The 21,106-nt window shown below is 39.5% G+C and overlaps 1 protein-coding gene across 7 annotated transcripts in view; it reads left to right on the plus strand.

Moving 5' to 3' along the window:
* SPIDR (scaffold protein involved in DNA repair) overlaps positions 1 to 21,106 on the plus strand; it is a 305,024-nt gene that overhangs the window by 203,934 nt on the left and 79,984 nt on the right. For all 7 annotated transcript variants that reach the window (XM_005279938.5, XM_005279939.5, XM_042857049.2 and 4 more), the window contains exons 9-10: positions 4,413 to 4,611; positions 6,826 to 7,100. In XM_005279938.5, coding sequence (XP_005279995.2) covers positions 4,413 to 4,611; positions 6,826 to 7,100 — 474 coding nt within the window. The remainder of the gene's footprint in view (positions 1 to 4,412; positions 4,612 to 6,825; positions 7,101 to 21,106) is intronic.

Raw genomic sequence — 21,106 nt, forward strand, 5'->3', positions numbered from 1 at the left:
AAATGTTTCCTGTTTACTTGTGTTCTGAACACAGCAGCGTCAGGAAAGTAGATTCTAAAATCCTCTTCTAGGGTGTGCTCAAGTATAGCTATGGAGTGAATTGTTTTGAGGTTCTTGACAAATTGTGGATTTTTTTTCTTTCAGAAAGTAAATAAGTAATGCATTTTTATCCCCATAGATCTATAAATCTGATCAGATCACAGTTGTCTTATTAAACTGAAGTAAGGATAAGATTACTATGCATCATTAGCATGTTCGTTTTCAAATATATGTAATATACAATATATTTGAAACTGTATATATTAGGATGCATGGTGCAATAACTGCCTGTGTGTATAAAATCTGGGAGCTAGATAGCTCATCAAATTTATGGTGGAAAATAGTCATTCATATCTAAGTCACTAATTTGAACACAGACCAGATCAGTAATACCAAAAGTTATTACCAGAAGACAACTATTTGGTGGCCGTGAGTACCTAAAATGAGTTACCATCATAATCTCATTGATTGTCACCCTTGTTAGTTATCTCAGTCAAGAGTTTAAGGACTGAATGTCTGTAGAGACTCACCTAGATGTCCTTCTAGGTCAGAGTTCAGGCATGGTAGCAGGGCATTGTGATGAAGCTTGCAGTTGCTTTCTGTGCTGTAACTTTCTGTTGATAAATAGAGGAATTCAGTCTCTAGTGTTGTCAAATTGGCACTTCTAGTGCTCACATTCAGATTTTTTTAAATGCATCCTATTTATAACTAATTTTAAGATGAAAGAGGATTTAAAATATATACCTTTAAAAAAAATCAGTCTTTTTGCAAAGGGGTGCTACATTATTTTACTAGTTATAAACAAATACTCCTGGGGGGAATTATGCGCCATGGCGCATGTGCAGATTTCATGTCCCCCCGCAGATTTCTTTGCTTCCCCACAGAAAAATGACTTTCTGACAGGGAGGCAAAGGGAAGCTGCAAGAGCAGTCACACACCGCTCCCTAGCTGCGCAGGTACATCATTTCAGACACCCGGAGCAGCCAGCGGGGAGAGAAGTCACTGAAGGGCTGGGGACACCCTAGCCAGTGGCTCCTACCGTGAGCTGGGATCAGCTGCTAGGCCTGGCTGGATTGGAGGCAGGAGAGGACGGGACTTCCTCTTCCTCTGCAAGGAGTGGCTGGGCCTGTGTCAAACCCACCCCCAGAAACCTCCCCCAGCTGCAGAAGCTCAGCGTCCTCCCCTGCTGCCTGCCCGCATCGCTCCTCAGCTGCGGGTGGAGGGGTCACTGTACGGGGAGCTGCTCCCCCATCCACCCAACCCCAGTGCATCCGGACCTCCCATACCAGACACACCCCCTGCCAAGCCTCACCCCTTACACCCAGGACCCCCCCACCCCTCCGTACCCAAACCCCAACTCACTGAATCTCAACCCCTGCATCAGGAGCCCCCTGCACTCAGATCCTCTGCCTTTGGACCCCAAGGCCTTCCTGTGCATGTGCAATATTTTGTGTTTGTCCTGCACATGGCAAGTTTAATGCCTAACGATTATGTTCAGTATGGCAAAAAATTTTCTTTCCACAATAACCATAATTGGATACTAAAAAAAAAACAAAAGTAAAAAAGATAGCTAACTGGACTTTCAAGTGGGACAAAGTAGGTTTGAGAACTAAGCAAGAGGTTATGAGTTTGGGATTATTGAGTTCTAATTTTTTTTCTGGCTCAGCCTCTTTATGGGCTTGTCTATACTAGTAAGACAAAAGGTGTGTTTTTAAAAAAACGACAGCTGTCATGTTTTAAAATCCATCGCATGTTAACTATTCCATTTTAAAGACACACCTTTTTATCCTAGAGTAGATTTTTTCCTTTGTGGGATTTCTGCAAATCATCTCACCTCTTGGTGTTTCAGCTGTAAAATGGGAGTAATAATGTGATTCAGTTCGCAGACATCTTGTTGCAAAGATATATATTAATGTTTGCACAGTGGTTTAGAAATGTAATCTATAATCTATTATTTTTCTTAAGATTTACCAGGCATAAGAAATATTAACCCAAAGTGGAGCTAATTTCAAAAAGTTAAAGCACATTTTAATGATTGTGCCCTTTGAACCATAAGTATTGTATTCTGTTCATAAATCAGCAGAGCAATGTAAATAACTCAGGAGAAGTAAAAGTGACTGACAAAATAAGGCATGTTTTTTAAAAGTGTGTGTGTGTGTGTGTGTGTGTGTGTGTCAACTCCATTTAAGAAGCCTCTGTAAAATTGTGCAACTAAGTATGCCAGAATCAGGGCATGCCAAAGAGAGAGTTGAATGTGATACCGTAACTTCACCCATTTCTGTGAGTGCTTTCTGAACTAGTCTTTAATTATGCGATCATGTATTTGTCACAGTATCCATGTTTTCCTACAGCCAGGTATCTATCTGTTCATCCTAATTAAAACAAACTACATAGGTTGTACCAGATGCATCCATGAAAGTAATTTTTGTACAATTGAACAGTGAATGAGGCAAAGCCCTGTCCCATGTGAGATGCATAATGAATTTGGTAAAGGCTTCTTCTGATCACCCCCCACCTTATTCAGTGTGCACCTTACTCCATGAGACAAGAGTTCCTGAAAATTCTGCCTCATTGAGCTTGTACTTCAAATTATTAAAACCTTCATGTGCTTGGCATATCAGCTTTTCAGCATTTTTGGATTATTAAAGCTAGGACATCTGAATGAGGCAAGTTCCTACTGCACACATCTTGGAAAATTTTATAAAGACATCTCTAATTCAGTGAACACGCACACCACAGACTATCTTCTCTCCAACTGCTCATTTAAAAAGCACTGAAAAAGCAGATCATTTGCAATGTGTATGCATTAGTTAGTAGTACCAAAGACACTCAACCTGGGCAAATCAAAACCAATTTTGGAACACTCGAAAGCACATTTATCTTACTTTGGGTGGGAGGGCATACATAAATATCTGTGCTCTTTCTAAACATTTGTGGATTTATCTTCACAACACTCCTGTCAATTAGGTACTATCCCCTTTTCACAGAGTACTTGCATGACTTACTGAGGGTCATGCAGAGCTGGGAATTGAATCTAGATTTCCTGAATTCTAGACCTTAACCGCAAGACTGCTCTTTCCCCCTTTGTTCTATCTGAGGACTGTTTCCCTGATAAATTTTAACTTTCCACTCCTAGTCATAAAGAGGAGGATGCATAAGTAGAAACCTTTATTAATAATAATAGTTACTATTTTATTTAATAGTGCACTATTTTATTATATTTTGTTTTATTGCATGCCAGTGTAGATTTCTATTTATTTCTGAATTGTTTTCTTAATACTGAATGCAAGTGACCCTACTGGAGACAAGCTGAATTGCCATATTTTCCCATTCCATCTACAAAGGAAATCAAGTCAGACTCATCGATATGCACCCTGTAGATTCCATGTACCCAAGCTACTGGCATTGCTTAAAAAGAAAGCATGCCCTGTTATATCAAAGAGTGAATGTAGAATGATGATCCCATCACTATCTAATTTATCATGGCTGCTGTATGAGTGAGCTGTAGAGTTTCTCACCCTGGCTAATTAATATTAAGAACAAATTAAGAAGTCTGGGGAGGTGGAATGAAACAGTGTCTATGATAATATGAAACAAATATTTTGGAGGAATTATTCATCTTTTATTTTTGCCATAATGCTGTAGTACTTAATCCCAGATGTGAAGACAAGGACATGAAGCAAACAAAACACAACGGTTCAGCAGTAGCCTGGGGAACTAGAGTCCTGAGGTTGCTTCTGAACCCGGGTCAGCTGCATCTTTGCTGCCAAGAAGGAGGCCTTGTTTTACTCCCAAGTGATACTAATCTAATTGGGGGGAAAACATAGCTTTCAATAAATGCACTAAATTGATTTCATTATTTTTTTTTTTTGACAAGCACTAGAAAATTAGATTAGTGGTTGTTTTTGTTAACTGGCTTCAATAGACTTGCATTCTTTGAGTACAAATATACCCGTCTCCAAACATAAGACTATGATATGTGCATGTCAGAGCAAATATCAACATCAGAACATGTTTGGTATTGAATTACTCTGAGGTTATAGATTTTTTTCCAGCTGTTACCTCGGTCAACTAGCAGAAAAATTGTTATATGTGAAACTGTTTGGAGATCTACTATAGCAAGAGGAGCCAAAATACTAGTGATCAGGGGTAGGGTTGGGAAGGAAGGTTTACAAAAGCAATAACATCAAGCAGGAAGAAAATAAATTTGAGTCAAGATACTATGCAGTATATCTCAGTAAAAGCACAAGAGAGACAGACAGACACACAAACAGAGGAAGAAAGACACATGGAAGAAGTTTTTAAAATAGGGTTAATGGTGACATAATTTTTTAAAAATAATTTAATATTTGATTCTTACTCCTTTTTTCCAGGCAAAAGCTCCTTCTCCATAATGAAAATGTCCCTGTTATCATGAATACATATTTTAGTCAGAAGGTTCTTCTCAAAGATCATGCAGAAGTGACAGATAGGACACGTTGTCCAGAGAAGTTGCATATTATATCTTTGGCACAAACATTCAGATTAAATGACCTCAGAGACAGTCTGCCCCAGGAATCTGCAGTTAATCAGGTAAGGTTCATTTTGTTTGAAGTTTAGCACTTTTTAATAATTTGGTGACCAGATGCTTGGAAATCATAACAAAAACAGAAAGATTGAAATACTGATGTGCTCTCTTGCCCTTCTATTTAGCCAAAACTGAATAATATGATGTGCTGTTTGTTTTAATAATATTTTACAAGTAGAGACTTTTGGCCAGCCAAATGCTGAACTGCTATAAGATAATTTTGTTGTGGCTCACTACTGTGCTGAATAATATAATAATAACAGCTTCGGTTTTCGTTGATTCACTTTTATTCTTTGTAGCTCATTACTCAGTCTCATTTTAAATAATTATTATTTTCTTAATAAACTTGGATGTTTCCTTTCTATACGTCCATCTTTGAGCCTTCTTCCCCTTCATCTTGTGTCCTTTCTTTAAAACACCAACGATTGCCTTTAATAGAAATAAGGTCAAGATTTTAAAAATGACTAGTGGTTGTGGGTACCTCAACTTTGGATGCCCAACTTAAGACACTTTAAAGAGGCCTGGTTGATAGAGAGTGAATGTCTAGCACTTTCTGAAAATCAGACCCCTTTAAGGTATTTTGTTGGACACCCAAAAATGGAGGCACCGAAAATAACTTGTCACTTTTGAAAATCTTGGCCAGAGTTTCAGATGACTCGCTTGCAAAGCTTTCACTATTCCCATAATATCGGATCCCTCTTTTTAGGCCTGGGAATGAAAAGGTTAGATATATCAAATCAAACCCTAACCTGACTTCACATTTTTAACCAATTTCCACTATAGATGTGCCAAAACCAGAATAATTTACTCTCACTCCTACACTTTGGAGGGTTCAGAAAAAATGGGGCCTGTATCCAAACCATCCTTGGTTTTGGTTTTGCAAAACCAAACCCAACAGACTTCTAAAAAACCAAACACGCTTTCTTTGAAATGTCAACTAAAAAGCTCATTGTTTCAACCTTGTTTACGTGGGGTATTTTTGTATCGGCGTAGCTTCTCTGCAGAGCTGCAAATATCTTTATACACTGATGCAGTGCATCTACAGTGGAGTTTGTATTGGCTGCAAGTACTTAGATTTAGCTACATCAGTGCAAAAATTCAGAATCAGCAAGGACTCAGCTAAGTCTACACTATGCAGCTTTTAGTGACAGGGCTGTGTCACCACAGCTGTGTCACTAAAAGGCACATCGTGTAGCCGCTGTTTGTCGGCTCTCTTGTCAACAAAATACTTCCACCCCCAATGAGCGGCGCTTTTTTAACACCTCTGAAAGACAAAAGTTTTGTCGTTCAGTTGCCAGTGTAGACATAGCCTAAGTGGCTGTGAGCCATTTCTGGTAACAAGTGCCCTTTGAATTGCACTATGTTCTTGAAGACCATCCTGGTCCTACTGACGTCAAAGGGAGTTTGGCATTTATTTGAATGGTATCAGGACAAATCCATTCATGCTAGCGAGTGACAGCTAGTAGGGATTAATTTTATGTAGTGTTTTTCTAAGAGTACTGAAAATGGGGTTTAGAATAAGGATGGCAGAGGGGAGATTGAGGGAAACAACAATTTTGCTATAAGAAAATGCAGGTGTTTGAAATGGGATGAATGTGGTTACTGATATGGGATGAAGCAGCAGACAACATGGCTTTTATTCTAAAATAAACTTACTTTTTTCAGGTGTAGTGAAAGAATGGAAATAGATAGGGAAATAGATTAGGGTTCCTGTTTTCCTCATCAGTAATCTGGTTCCTTTGACATTGTAGTTCATCAGTTTGAGAGCTGAATTATTGCTTCATAAAACTATGCACCACTATATTTTCCCTCAGTTTAGAAGTTGTAGAGTCAATTTTGAAGGCTAATGCTACAATTTAAAAGGAAGTAATAATTAGAACTACCAAGAATTAAGTAAAACATAAAACAGTGATAAATACTAATGCCAATTCTTTCTTCCACTGTCACCCTTGTCTCACATGAACTGAATTTGTTTAATCCAAGGCAACAGTTATACACAGGAGACGACTGTGTGCTGAACTGTACGGTTTCTTGTGCATTTATTTAAAATCTTAGATGAAAGCTGGCCATGTGTGTAAATTATAGTTTATATATACTAAATACTTTGAAAATAATCTTGTGATGCTTTTCTATAATGAATCTTGTTGAATTTTACTTTGTATCACTACATGGTTTCATAGTCCATAAAGTAATTTAGTTTATGGCTTTGTCTTTACCAGGTTGCTTGTACCAATATGATTACGCCAAAGACTGTACAGACTAACAGCAATCCTGAATCCAAACTACATCCCTTTGCACTCAGTGCCCCGAATGACTCTCTCCTAGAAGTGGTGGAAAGCCAGGGAGCAGCGGGGTGGAAGGAAGTGCAGGTACAAGTGGTTGTCCAAAGGGCATATTATCTACCTTCAAGAGAGGGTTTCAGATGTCAGCTTCAAGGAAATAACCCAATTCGTTATGCAATGCCAATCTTAAATTCGGATCTGCCAAATGTTAGGTGAGTAATAAAACACTTGCAAACTGGTCTGGTGGGGTGATAATATTAGGGAAACAAAACAGGGAGGGGAAGTTGGGTCTGGCATTCTGATGCCCTCAGCTAACACTGGCTAAATATATTAAGCAAGGCCTAGTGTTCTAGTAGTAATAATATTACACCTCCCTAATAGGCGCAAGTGCAGAGCACCACTGATGTTACCTGAGGGAGGGGATGACCTGACTTCTTGCCTAAGATTCCTGTGCTGCACCAAGAACTATTGGCAGAAAGTTGAAAAATGAGTGACTGGATGATTTAAAATAGATGATGATTATGTTCCTGTCTTATATTATTACATGAGTTGCACTGTACAGATACTAATTCTGTTACCTAACAGTTACCTAACTAGTTCAATCTTTAAAGCACTTGACAAATAATTAATTGATCCACTTATAACACCCATATGAAACAGGAAAGAAAAATTAGCTTTATTTTATAAGTGGAGAAACTAAGGGCTTGTCTAAAATGGGGATTTTACAGTGATGTAGCTGCATGAGTACAACCTTCTGGTGAAGTCTGGCCCCACTGAAGTCAGTAGCAAAACTTCCATTGACTTCAGTGGGACCAGCATTTCACCCTTAGTGCACCAGTGTGAAAAATTATTGTACTGCACAGTTACATCAGGATCCGTGCAAAAATCTCCAGTGTACACAAGGCCTGCAACATCTAAAGGCTTAGACCAGCATTTTCAGCCTCTTCTTCTGTTTCTTCCTTTGCCTCCTGCAAATGGAATGTTTTTAGTGTCTGCAGTGGTAGGAGAGTCACAATGGGATCTCACTTTTCCAGTGCAGAAGACATGCCAGATGCAGTTCCCTCTAGATGCCAACAATACTGGCTACTGCTGCAACTTTTCGTTCTTGTTGTTTTGACCCTAAAAGTGCAAAGCAGAATTGGAAAAGAATGAAATAAAATGGGAGTGTCTGTGATTATGACCACCATGATTTTTATTAAATCCCACTTTTGGGGGGTTTCATATCTTAGCACTTTCAAATCACATTGAGTTGAAACTTTATACAGCAAATACATTAAATTGTGTTCTCCTACAAAAAGCTTTATTAAGGTTAAGTTAAGGTTGTAGGCATGTATCAGAGTTTTGAGTGTATATGGCTTTCAAGACCTCAGGAAGTCCCTGCAGAATTTTGGAGCTGCATAAGAGTGTGGCTGTACATGGATAAGTGTCTCAGACCCCCTGGGGAGCCAAAGGAGGCTCATGAGGGACCCTTCAAGCCTTAGGGCCCTCACTGGGGATATTTCCAATCACACCCTGTAAGCGATAGAAGGCTTGTGAGCATTCCACTAGCCTCAAAAACTCATAGAAGTTCCTCAACCCTCATTCTCTGCGAGCCTTATGATGCTCTACAGATGCCAGTCAATCCCTAATCTTTCTCCACAAGCCTTAAGAGGCTTATTTTTTCCCACAGAACTAAAACTGGATCATTAGCCACTCAACAAACCTCAACAGGATCATCAGTCTGTCAGTGTTCTTAGGGCTCATCCATAGGCTCAAGTTTCACAGGTTTAACTGAAGCCAGTTTAAAAACTGTGTTAAATGAACGCAACTTTGAGTCCACTATTACAGAAAAATGGTAGAAAAATTCTGTATCGGCAAAAAACCAACCTGCCTCTGTTTCTTTCTTCATAGATTTTAAAGAAGGGGCTGAAATTGGGCTTCTGATGGAAAACCATTTGCAATTTTAACTATGGAGTGGCTATTATCACTCCATAATTTAGCTCGATTATGGTCTAAAATCCTAACTCCCTCCCCTCCTTTTCCGTTTCAATGTTTATACAAACAAACAAAAACTTGCATCCATGAACACAATTCCAGATAGTCTTTAGTCTACACCCTTCACAGGAGTGGGGTGACACCACACACAAATCTCAGATTGTATTTTTACATCAAACTTGAAATAAAAATAGATCCTTTTGACTTTGGACATGAAACCCCTCAGTTCAGAACTGGATGACTGGTTTTACAAGCAGATAACCTAGGGTTCTGGGCTTCTAAATACTCCCTACAGCTGCAGCTAACCTGTCTCATATACAGTACTTAAACTAAGCCATTGATAGTGCCTTAGAATTTTTGAAAGCATTTCAGCTGAGAAGTGATCCTGACCAGTATCAGCCATAAGAAACTTCCTTCTACATCAGAAACTTTCATGCTCATCATCTTAAAAGTGACCTGTTTGGATCACTTCCTCACCAAGCTAATGAGCTCCTTCATTTCCTGTCACAAGTTACCATCCCCTAGCCTAGACAATCCCTTAAACCAGCTGCCAATTCTTTACCTAAAACGTTTGTCATGAAAACAAGATGTGTATCTTATGAGAGAATATGAGTGAGCAGAAGTCTTTAATTTGTATACAAAAGTTTGAACTAAGTATCAGGGCAGCCCAACAGTTTATTGATTTAAGCTGTTTCTGACAGACTGTTTTACAGTTTTCTTATTGTTATAGCATCTAAATGTCACTGCAATGGAGAAACATTTTTTTAAAAAGGCAGTAAAATGAAAAGAGGTAGAAAATGAAATATGGAGCAAGGAGATGTTAATCCTGGTTGTCTGCCTGGTTGTGCTGGATTTGCATCTGGAATATAGTGTTTAGTTCTGGGCACCTAAATTCTACAGAAATATTTACAAATTTTGGAGGATTTTGGAATTTTCTCTTAAGAAAATTTTCAAAAACTGTTGCTAGTGTAATGTAAATGGACGAAGTACTAAAAACTGTAATACCTAGCTTTATATAACTACTGCATAGGTACTGATATAGTTTGTACCTACAGTAAAGTGCAATCCTTTACTGGTAGGCAAATGGACTTGATGACCTAATAGGTCTTTTGCATCTCTAATATCTATTAATCTATGAAATTTGGGGTTCAGGGCATTTTCCAGGACACTTAAAAACCACTATATTTACCATTCCCTCCAGTAATGAACTGCTCTTGAAGATGTAATATACATGCTTAGCGAGCAGATAAAGGAAGAAACGTGCCTTGCCATGATTCTTTTTCTTTCCCATTATTGTCTGGCATACATATTGCTACTGTTCTCCCCTCTTGGTGAGAGAGTAGCTTTTACAAATCATGTGAAGTTGATTCTCAATTAAATTGCTTTACATTTGCTTAGAGGCGTCTGTCTGGAGAATTATGGGATGGTTTGCCTGAATGAATTCAGCCCATCCCTAGAAGAAGGTGTGGTGCACAGGTGTAAGCCAAAAAAGTCTCCATCTAACATTACTCTTTTCAACTCTTTAGGAGAGAGCTTAATTGGTAAGAAAATACAAAAAAAAAAAAAAAAAAAGACACCCTTTGTGTTAAGGAGCTTTCTGCTGATGAGATGCCTGATTTGCTGAGTCAGCCTTGTATTTTGTGTGTGTGGTATCAAGCACTGTATAATTTGGATTTTGTTCTTGCCAGTATCATCTTGTTGTGAGTGAGCTACTTGAGTTCAGGAAAATGTAGTTGGTTAGTTTTATTCTTTAAGGATAGGAATCATTATGTAGTAGTTAGTGTAACCAATGCTGAAAGTTTGAAGGGTTACTGGATAATTAACTAATCCAAGAGCTCAAAAGATTTGGGGTTGGAAAAAGGATGTGGCCTATTGAGGAAAATCTTAGTAACTTTTTAAAAAGAGAACAGTGCTAGTTATGGCTGTGAATCCACATTTTAAAATCTTTGTGTGTGAATATAGGAATTTTTCATTCACTTCTTTTGACATATGTCCTGACCTACTTCCCACCTGAATGTTAAAGTTCTAGCTTACAAGAACATTCTATTCTCAGAATGTATACAATTTTTTAAAAAAAGGTATGTAACCCCCCTTTCCCTCTCAGTAATGAATAGTCCTTTTATTCTTTCTCTCTATCTTGTATTTTCTAGTCACTTTCCTTGTCAGGGCCTTGAGAAGCAGCCAGGGCTGACTCCACCATGCAAGCAGAACCCCAGAGAAGCAAATAATTAGGGAAAGCCAAGTGTTTGTGTGTATAAATGTACATTTCCATTTTGACTAGGGCAGCAAAAAAACTACAACCATGTCTGCTGGGATTGTTTGTTTCCTAGCAGGTTGTTGTGAGTTTCTACACAGTGTATGCCTACGTAATGCCAGGTAGAAAGGATCTAGTGACCTGCGCCAGTCCTCTGGAACTGATTTGTAAACTCTATCAGAATCATCTTTCTTCTTTCCCTTCTTCCCTCTTGCGGTCTTAGGACATTCTCATTCCAATTTGTCTTAGTGCAAACACAGTTGCATGATGGATCAAATGCTATAGTTAACATTTCTAGCATCTCTGGTGGTGTTTAGGTAAGTCATGGTGTCTAACTTAAGGAAAATCTCATCTTGAGGTATAAAAGGCCTTTTTTAAATTAGTAGGTTTTTAATGTGAAAAAGGTCTGAGATGGAAAGGAGAGTCATTTAAAGATCCATGCTCACAGATGTTAGCATCTGTCAAAACGTTTTCTTTTGTGGCCGACTTTATTCTGTTTACAGCATTCCAGTCATTTTTTTCAACAAAACATTTCTCAACAGTGTGTTCTAAAACGTATGATGGATTTTTAATTGCATTGGATTTCTGGGGTACAATTTTTCAAGTGGGAAGTAAACAGGAAATAGGTAACTGAAGGCTCTTCACTGCAATTCATAAACTAGAACATTTTCCTTGATTTCCTCTTTTCAGCTGCTTCTTGTGAGCAAAGATATGTGCTTTTAATATTCTTGTAAAGTTGTCGAATTGCTACTTGAAAGGCTTTTAATAGTTCCCTAAGCAGTTTGAGAAAATATCCACTGCAGTTCAAGGACTAATAATTTCTTTCTGCTTTTCTTTCTTTCTCTGAGTAGAGTTATGTCTATACTACAAGTATTACAGTTGCAATGCTGCATCTACTGTATCTGCATCTACCACTGTATGCTGTAATGCAGATGCTTCCTACATCAACGGACGGGGTTTTTCTGTCAGTGTAATTAAATCCCCTCTCTGAGAGGCGGTAGGTAGGACAACGGAAGAATTCTTCCACCAATCTAGCCTTGTCTATGCTGGGGATTAGATTGAGCTAACTGTGGTGCTCAGGGCATGAAATTTTTCACAGCCCTGAGCAACATAGTTGGGTTGATCTAATTTTTAAGTGTAAACCAGGCCTTAGTGTCCTTCATAGTAGGATTGTTCACTCCCCCCTCACTCCCCATTCTTTGCCCCTTCTACAAGGAAAGCATCACCCTGATCACAGCAACTGACTGACCCAATGGGGTTTTGAAATCGAAAAGAAAGAGACAGTTTGCTTTTTGGGAGTCCAGCTTTGGCATCTCACTGTCTGGCTGAGACATTAAATTATAATACATTTTGCGCCATCGATTCCCCGTACATCCCTCCCCAAACTCATTCCTGAAAGGCTGCCTCCTAGGTGCTGATTATAAAGTTTGATCGATGGAACTTCAACTCCTTCCAGTGCCACTTCTCCACAACACTCTGGCGTGGTCTATACTAGGAAATTAAGTTGGTATAACTGTTGCTCAGAGGTGTGAAAAATCCACATCCTAAGCGACACAGTTAAACCAGCCTAATTTCCTAGTGTAGACAGCACTAGGTCAATGGGAGAATTCTCCTGTCAACCTAGCTACTGCCTCTTGGGGAAGTGGAGGACCCATCCTGACGCGAGAACCCCTCCCATCGGTGTAGGTAGTGTCTTCACTGAAGCAGTGCAACTGCAGTGGTGTAGCTGTGCTGCTCTAGTGGCTTATGTGTAGACATTGTTAATTTTACATTACAGTTTATTTTTCAATGCTAAACACAGAATCTTATGCCTATGTTAGGTAAACTGTGAAGCGGAGGGTAAAAGAGGTATTATCTAATAAATGTATTGCACAAGAACAAAAACTTGCCATTCTTTTTAATTCCAGCACTGGGTATAACAACTAATGATAGAATGATTTGTTAAGAAGTTGTCTTTGTCTCTATATTGTGTCAGAACTGTAGTAGACCACCTGGTGTACAAGAAAAGTCCCAAGCGGGTAGTGGTCAGTAAAAAGCACACGTGTAAAGGATACTGATCCTTCTGGCAAGGAAATTATCAGAAATGACAATTACTAGCTGTCCAACTGTGTGTGTGTGGGGACGGGGGACGGGACAGGAGGGTGATGGGTGTGGGGTGGGAGGCTGATGGAACCTTTGGTCACTCACTAATTCTTCAGAAGAATCACACTCCATTTCAGCGTGTTCAGATTTAACATTTGTATTAAAGCTAATGTTAAAAAATAATTATATAATAAATAGGTTGGGAAAAGTGTCTCTACATCTGGGTATAGTGCTTAGATTATCCACAAATACAAAGTTAGTTTTTAAAAGTCATATGATACATACAGTACATAATCAGCAATAACCCAAATTTAGGTGAATAGATTTAACAATACGGTTTAAATATTAGAATCCGAATACTCGGGTACATCACTCATGAAAAGTTGTAAGGAGATTTGGTTGTGGAAAGCAAAATATATCAATGAATGGAGATTGTCCCTCAGTAATTGAGAATTAGGTTGGTTGTGCATTTAGAAAATACAATCCATGAGGAAAGTATTTGTTACTTTCCTGACTGTGCTTCTCATTGGCACTCCAGCTCATCCCTGCTGGTATTGCCGATGTCCAGTGATGTGTTCTATGTAGATGTCTCTCGACCACCTGGTGGCCTCCAACACCACGAGTTGCTGCATCAGCCGAGCATAGCATTGACCGATTCCGCATTCTCTCAGCACTCGTTCGTTACTGGGGTCCCATGCGCCTAAAGCTCCGACAATCAGTGCGTATGTCTGGTGCCTGTGTGTCTGGACCTTAGTTCTCAAGGTTTTGTCCAGAGGGGCATATTTCTCTACCTTTCGAGCTCAGACATTGTGGAAGGCCGGAGTCCTGTTCTCAAACGGCACTGTGATGTCCACCATGAAGATCTTCTTCCAGTTCACATTGGTGGTGATGATGTCCAGTTGCAGTTGTCTGTCAGTTCCAGGGATGGCGGAGTTTACAGCTGCAGCCAGCTGGGGTCCTGGCCGCTGGCCCCACTCAGCCCACTGCCGGCCTGGATTATGGAACCCCAGACCAGCAGCGGGCTGAGCGACTCAGCCCACTGCTGGTCTGGGGTTCCGGCCGCCGGCCCCTTGCCAGACAGAGTCCCGGCTGCCGGCCCCACTCAGCCCGCTGCCGACCTGGATGGACGGAACCCGGGCCGGCAGCGGGCTGAGCGGGGCCAGTGGCCGGGACCCCGGCTGGAAGGGGCCGGTGGACAGAATACCAGACCGGCAGCGGGCTGAGCGGCTCAGCCCGCTGCTGGTTTGGGGTTCCGTCTGCCCCCCGCGCTGCCGATCTGGCACGCAAAACCTTTTACTGGCACGTGAAACGTTTACATTAATGAAGACTTGGCACACCACTTCCCAAAGGTTGCCAACCCCTGATACAGAAGAAATATAAAAGTAGTATTGTTATTCCCCATGTGTTATCTAGTGATAGAAAACCAGTTTAGGGAGTAGAAAGCGGGCAACTTGCAAAGGTAATTTTCCAGCCCTGGAGCAAAGATCAAGGTATGTGCAGTCACTGTTCTCAGATTGTAGTTTAAACTAGGGATAGTAATTTTCCAGCATCTGTTATTTGTCAAGAATTATTCCAAGATGGTCTACGTAAAAGGTATGGAATTTTCCCCCTTGTTTTTGACCTCTCTTCCCCTTGAATTTTGTGTCTTTGGAAGTTGTGTGGCTGACGGTGCTGAATGCAGAAATCTTCCATGTGTGCTTTTACCCCTACCCCTCACCCAAATACATGACTTGAGGCTGACCTGGAGGCAGTGTTTTAGTCATGCTGAAGCAGCTCTCCAAAACTTTTATAAAAGCCAGTTTGTGTCTCTGGAATTTGTTATCCTTCTACTATGGTGCAGAAGGCAAGAATCTCAGATACAGTGGTGATAAATGCATTATAAATACCTCGCTAGAGAGTTAATAGTTGGGTGAGACTCTAAATGGTCCCAAATATGTTGCCTGGAATTTGTACATGCAATTATATTTTTGTTTGAATTGTGTAAACACGGTTTGTATGTGCAAATTCAAATATTTGCATGTGCAAATAATTGTACGTGCAAAATTAGAGGCCTGTTCTGAAAAAAAAAGTCTTTGTAAGTTGATCTATAACAGGGATCGGCAACCTTTCAGAAGTGGTGTGCCGAGACTTCATTTATTCACTCTAATTTAAGGTTTCGCGTGCCAGTAATACATTTTAACGTTTTTAGAAGGTCTTTTTCTATAAGACTATAATATATAACTAAACTATTGTTGTATGTAAAGTAAATAAGATTTTTTTAAATGTTTAAGAAGCTTCATTTAAAATTAAATTAAAATGCAGAGCCCCCCCCCCCCCCCCCCCCGGACCGGTGGCCAGGACCCGGGCAGTGTGGGTGCCACTGAAAATAAGCTTGTGTGCCGCCTTTGGCACGCGTGATCTATAATGAGAGGCTTGCCTGAGTGAAGACCACCTATATTAACTTTTAAAAGTAAACATCATCAGCCCCAGAGAAGCCATAATTTGAAAATAACTAATAGAGACAGATTGGAGAGAAAATAGGAACATGGCTTTAGCCCTCTTAATCTTACTCGATTGGACTCAATTCATTTTATTTTATTTTTTTAGGGACAGAGTTAAAAATTTTGGAACATTCATTAGAGTCTACATTCAGAGAGTTTTGATAGAATCAGGCCAGACTGGAGAGTCTGACATGGCAGGGCTTTACACATCCAATTCTACTTTCCTCTCTTTAGCCTTTGATGTTGCAGTGAAGAAGAAAATTCATATTCATTGTTTGAATAAGAATAAGCGTATTTTAGGCTACAAATTATAATGATTTTACACTTATCCATATTCATAGTAGGACTTTTGTGGACATATTTGAAATGCCCATTCTTTTGTGCATCCACCAAAATCCCACCCGTGTATAACTTGATATTTGTACTGTCACCCCACTCTTTCCACTTCCCCTTCCTCTGCCACATTGTGCTGATTTACTTATATATTTGTCTAACTTAGTTCCAACCACCAATTTTCATCATGTTGAATAGTATCCTTCATATCATTGGGAATACTTTTGAGTGGAAATAGGGCCTTTAGATTCTAAACATTGTGTCTTCTTATGTGTTAGTGCTCTCGTGTGCAGGGCTATTTACAATCTAAATAATAATATAGACCCTCAGATTTTTCAGCTTCTGAAGGGTGGGATATCCTGTACACTATGCACTAATAAATTGGTGTAAAAGATAAGGAGCATTGAGAAGATATAAGAATAGAAAAGAATGGTCCTTCATAAAGTCCATCTTAGTTCTTATCTTACTCCCTTTCTTATGCGCTATGGGGGAATACCAGGCTGTAATATGTGATTTTAGTGATAATTAAGATTTCCTCTCTACCTCTATCAGTTCACTTCAGTCCTGATTTGTTATCATTTCTGCTGTTCTACATCTGTGTTTCTCCTGGACAGAAACTTCCAGCCTTCCCTAACTGTGTCATTGTTTAATGGTGTGGCCAGATATCCAATATGGAGATATCCTGTCTCCTAGAGCTGGAAGGGACCTTGAAAGGTCATTGAGTCCAGCCCCTTGCCTTCACTAGCAGGACCAAGTACTGATTTTGGCCCAGATCCCTAAGTGACCCCCTCAAGGATTGAACTCACAACTCTGGGTTTAGTGGGCCAATGCTCAAACCACTGAGCTATCCCTCCCCCCGATATGAACCAAACTCATTTCAGTCAGTGTCTTAACTCCTTTTCCCCCACCCGAATAGAATCATAATTGCAGCTTTGTTTGTGTATAGACGAGCACATACCTCAAAATGATGTAAGTTATGTGTGGGAAAACTACTGAAGTAAATAAATATGAATTTACTATTTAACAAACTTTGTAATATATGTATACTTGTATAGGGGCTAAAAGGGATTATTTGCTGCTGTTGTTACTTACTTCTGTGGCAAGAAAAAGGAAGTGATTTGCACTTCTCTGACAAAGATTTTAAATGTTTTTATAACTCTGAGTTTTAGATGTTTGATTTGAGGCCTAAATTTGGCTGCAGTACAAGCTTCTCTGGATGACCTATATTAGAAGCACTTGAGGTTAAGATTGAATGCAAATAATTCAGAGCGATTTTTCTTTTAAACTGCCAGAGTGATGTCATCAAACTATACAGAATGTAAGTGGAGTGGGCTTGGTTCCTCTTAATTAAAGATTTTTCTATTGCATAATGACAGGACTTTTGACGTTTTGGTTCTGTATGATTGGGTCTTAATATAGTCAAAAGACTTTACTATCTCAGTGCTTACTCCAGAATTTATTAGACCTATAGATTTCTTCACAGTCCAATAGGGTGAACTAGGAATGAATTAATACTATGTAGTGTGGTGTACCTTTCATTTTTTAAAAAGCAACAGAGGGTCCAGTGACACCTTTAAGACTAACAGAAGTATTGGAGCATAAGCTTTCGTGGGTGAATGCCCACTTCATCAGACGCTTTCATTTTTTGTGTGTCTGTCCATTAATGTCCCTTGAATCCATGTAGTTCCTGCACTGGAGTATTTTTGTGAGTGAACAGGGCACTTATCAACACCAGGGTTCCCGATTGAATTCAGATATGATTCACTCATGACTGTAGCAGATGTTTTTGCTTTTTTAGATCAATGCTCATGTTGTGAGGCTTTTTCCCTATCCCCAAACAGATGCCCAGATTTTTAAACACTCCATCTAACATGAGGGGGGAAAAGTGCCAGGATGTGAATATGGTCATTAGGAACAAAAATACTTTTATGTCATCTCTTATACATGGCACCACAGGTTAATCAACCACCTTAGAATAACCTAAATACAAAATATAAGAGCTCGTTAACTAAAGAATTCAGGACCTCATTTCTTGGCAAAAGTCATTTCCATTTTTCACTGGACTTCTATTTAATACTAAATACAGGTTTGCTTGGCACAGTGGCTGAACTAACAAAGGCTGCTTGCAGCAGTCATGCTCAGTACTAAATGTCTAAATATATCAGCAATAGGAGACCAGCTGCCAGGGCTGGGGGACCCAGTTGGTAGTGTTAAATTTTGAGAAAAGAGAATTTTTAAGTAAACACCCTCAAAATCAGGGAAACCAGTGGGTCTGATTCTGATCTCATTTACACCAGTGTACAACAAGTAACTTCACTGAGGCCAGTGGAGTGTTGTGGTTGTTTAAAAATAAACAAACAAACAAAGTATGCATCCGAAGAAGTGGGCTGTAGTCCACGAAAGCTTATGCTCTAATAAATTTGTTAGTCTCTAAGGTGCCACAAGTACTCCTGTTCTTTTTGCAGATACAGACTAACACGGCTGCTACTCTGAAACCAAACAAACAAAAAAACCCCAATGTAAATGAGAGGGGAATCAAACTGTGCCTCAGAGTGCGGGGAGGTGGTTGGGAAGAGTGATAGCAAAAGAGATGGAAAAACATTTTGGTGGGGAAGAGATGGATAGGATAACTGTAGTGGGTCAATTTAATCGGTCAGCTACACATATGTAAATGTTGATGTGAGCGGGATTGTATTCATGTAACTGAGTGCAGAACTTAACTTGGTGCTTTTAAAAATTACCCTGAGTCAGACTGCTATTGAATGTTTATTACTTAGGGCTTGTCCACATGGAAACTTAGTATGTGGCAAGCTGGGGTGTAAATGTACAGCTGATTAGCCTGCCATGTGCTAACTGGTCAAATGGCCCCTGGTAACTCATACTAAAAGTTCCCTAGTGTGCTTTCATAGAATCATAGAACTGTAGGACTGGAAGGGAGCTTGAGAAGGCAAGTCCAGCCTCCTGCACTGTAGCAGGACCAAGTAAACCTGGACTATCCCTGACAGATTTTTGTCAAATCTGTTTTTTAAAACTTCCAAATATGGGGATTCCACAACCTCCCTTGGAAGCCTATTCCAGAGCTTAACTACCCTTATAATTAGAAAGATTTTCCTAATATCTAGCCTAAATATCTCTTACTGCAGATTAAACTGCTTTCTCCATATACAGTAGGCCAGAAACCCCATCAAAGAAGGAAATTAGGTTGGTTTGGCATGATTTGTTTTTGACAAATCCATGCTGGCTATTCCTTGTAACCTTATTGTGCTCCAGGTGCTTATAAATTGATTGTTTAAAAATTTGTTGCAGTATCTTTCTAGGTATTGAAGCTAAGCTGACCAGTCTATAGCTCCACGGGTCTCCTCTGTTCCACTTTTTAAAGATAGGTACTTTGTTTGCCTTTCTCCAGTCTTCTGGGACCTCACACATCCCTCAGGAATTCTCAAAGATCATTGCTAACAGTTCTGAGATTCCTTAGCTAGTTCCTTAAGTACCCTAGGATGAATTTCATCAGGCCCGGCTGACTTGAATACACCTAATTTATTTAAATATTCTTGTTTTTTCCCTATTTTGGCTTGCATTCCTTCCCCCTTGTTGTTAATATTAAATGTGTTGAATATCTGAATGCCATGAATCTTTTTAGTGATGACTGAAGAAAAATAACGAGGAGTACTTGTGGCACCTTAGAGACTAACAAATTTATTTGAGCATAAGCTTTCGTGGGCTAAAACCCACTTCATCGAATGCATTCAGTGGAAAATACAGTAGGAAGATATATATATACACACACACACACACACACACACACACACAGAGGACATGAAAAAATGGGTGTTGCCATACTAACTATAATGAGAGTAATCAGTTAAGGCGGGGTATTATCAGCAGGAGAAAAAAATCACGTTTGTAGTGTTAATCAGGATGGCCCATTTCCAACAGTTGACAAGAAGGTATGAGTAACAATAGGGGAAAAAATTTGCATGGGGAAATAGGTTTTACTTTGTGTAATGACCCATCCACTCCCAGTCTTTATTCAAGCAAAAATAACAGGTTTCAGAGTAGCAGCCGTGTTAGTCTGTATCCGCAAAAATAGGCATTAAACACTTCAGCTTTCTTGATGTCACCTGTTATTAGCTTGCCTTCCCTGATAAGAAGGGATGTACACTTTCCTTCCTTCCATCTTGCTCGTGCTTCTAATGAATTTAAAGAATCTCTTCTTATTGCCTTTTATGTTCCTTGCTAGATGTAACTCATTTTGTCCCTTAGCCTTTCTGGTTTTGTTCCTGCATGCATGTTCTATTCTTTTATACTCCTCCTTAGCAGTTTGTCCATGTTTCCACTTTTTGTAGGATTCCTTTTTGATTTTCAGGTCATTTTAAAGAGCTCCTAATAGAACCACGTTGACCTATTACTATTCTTCCTCTCTTTCCTTCGCACTGGGATAGCTGGCAGTTGTGCATTTAATATTGTTTTCTTGAGAAACTGCCCTCTCTCCTGTACTCCTTTTCCCCTTAGATTTTCTTCACATGGAACCTTATCTGTCAGTTTTCTGTGTTTGTTTAAGTCTGATTTTTTTAAAAGCCCATTATTCTTAGTCTGCTTCTTTCATTCTTTCCTTTCCATAGAATCATGAAATCTATCATTTCATGATCACGATCACCCAATTGCCTTTTTCCTTCAGATTCACTACCAATTCCTCCCTGTTGGTTAGAATCAAGTCTAAAATGACTATCCCCCTGGTTATTGCTTCCACTTTCTGGAACAAAAAGTTGTCTCAAATCCATTCCAAGAACTTCTTGGAAATTTTATGTTTTGCTGTATTATTTTTCCAACAGATACCTGGGAAGCTAAACTCCCCCATTACTACTAGGTCTTGTGTTTTGGGTATTTGTGTTACTTGTCATTCACATCCTCTTTCTGATGTGGTGGTCTATAATAGAACCCTATCATGATGACACCCCTATTTTTTACCCCTTTTATGTTTTCCCTGGGACTTTCAGCTGGTCTGCATCCCATCTCCTTCTGAGCCTCAGAACAAGTGTATGCATTCTTGATATATAATGAAACATCTCCTCCCTTTTTATCCTGCCTGTCCTTC

Source organism: Chrysemys picta, chromosome 2 (assembly GCF_011386835.1).
Source record: "Chrysemys picta bellii isolate R12L10 chromosome 2, ASM1138683v2, whole genome shotgun sequence".
Taxonomy (NCBI): Eukaryota; Metazoa; Chordata; order Testudines; family Emydidae; genus Chrysemys; species Chrysemys picta.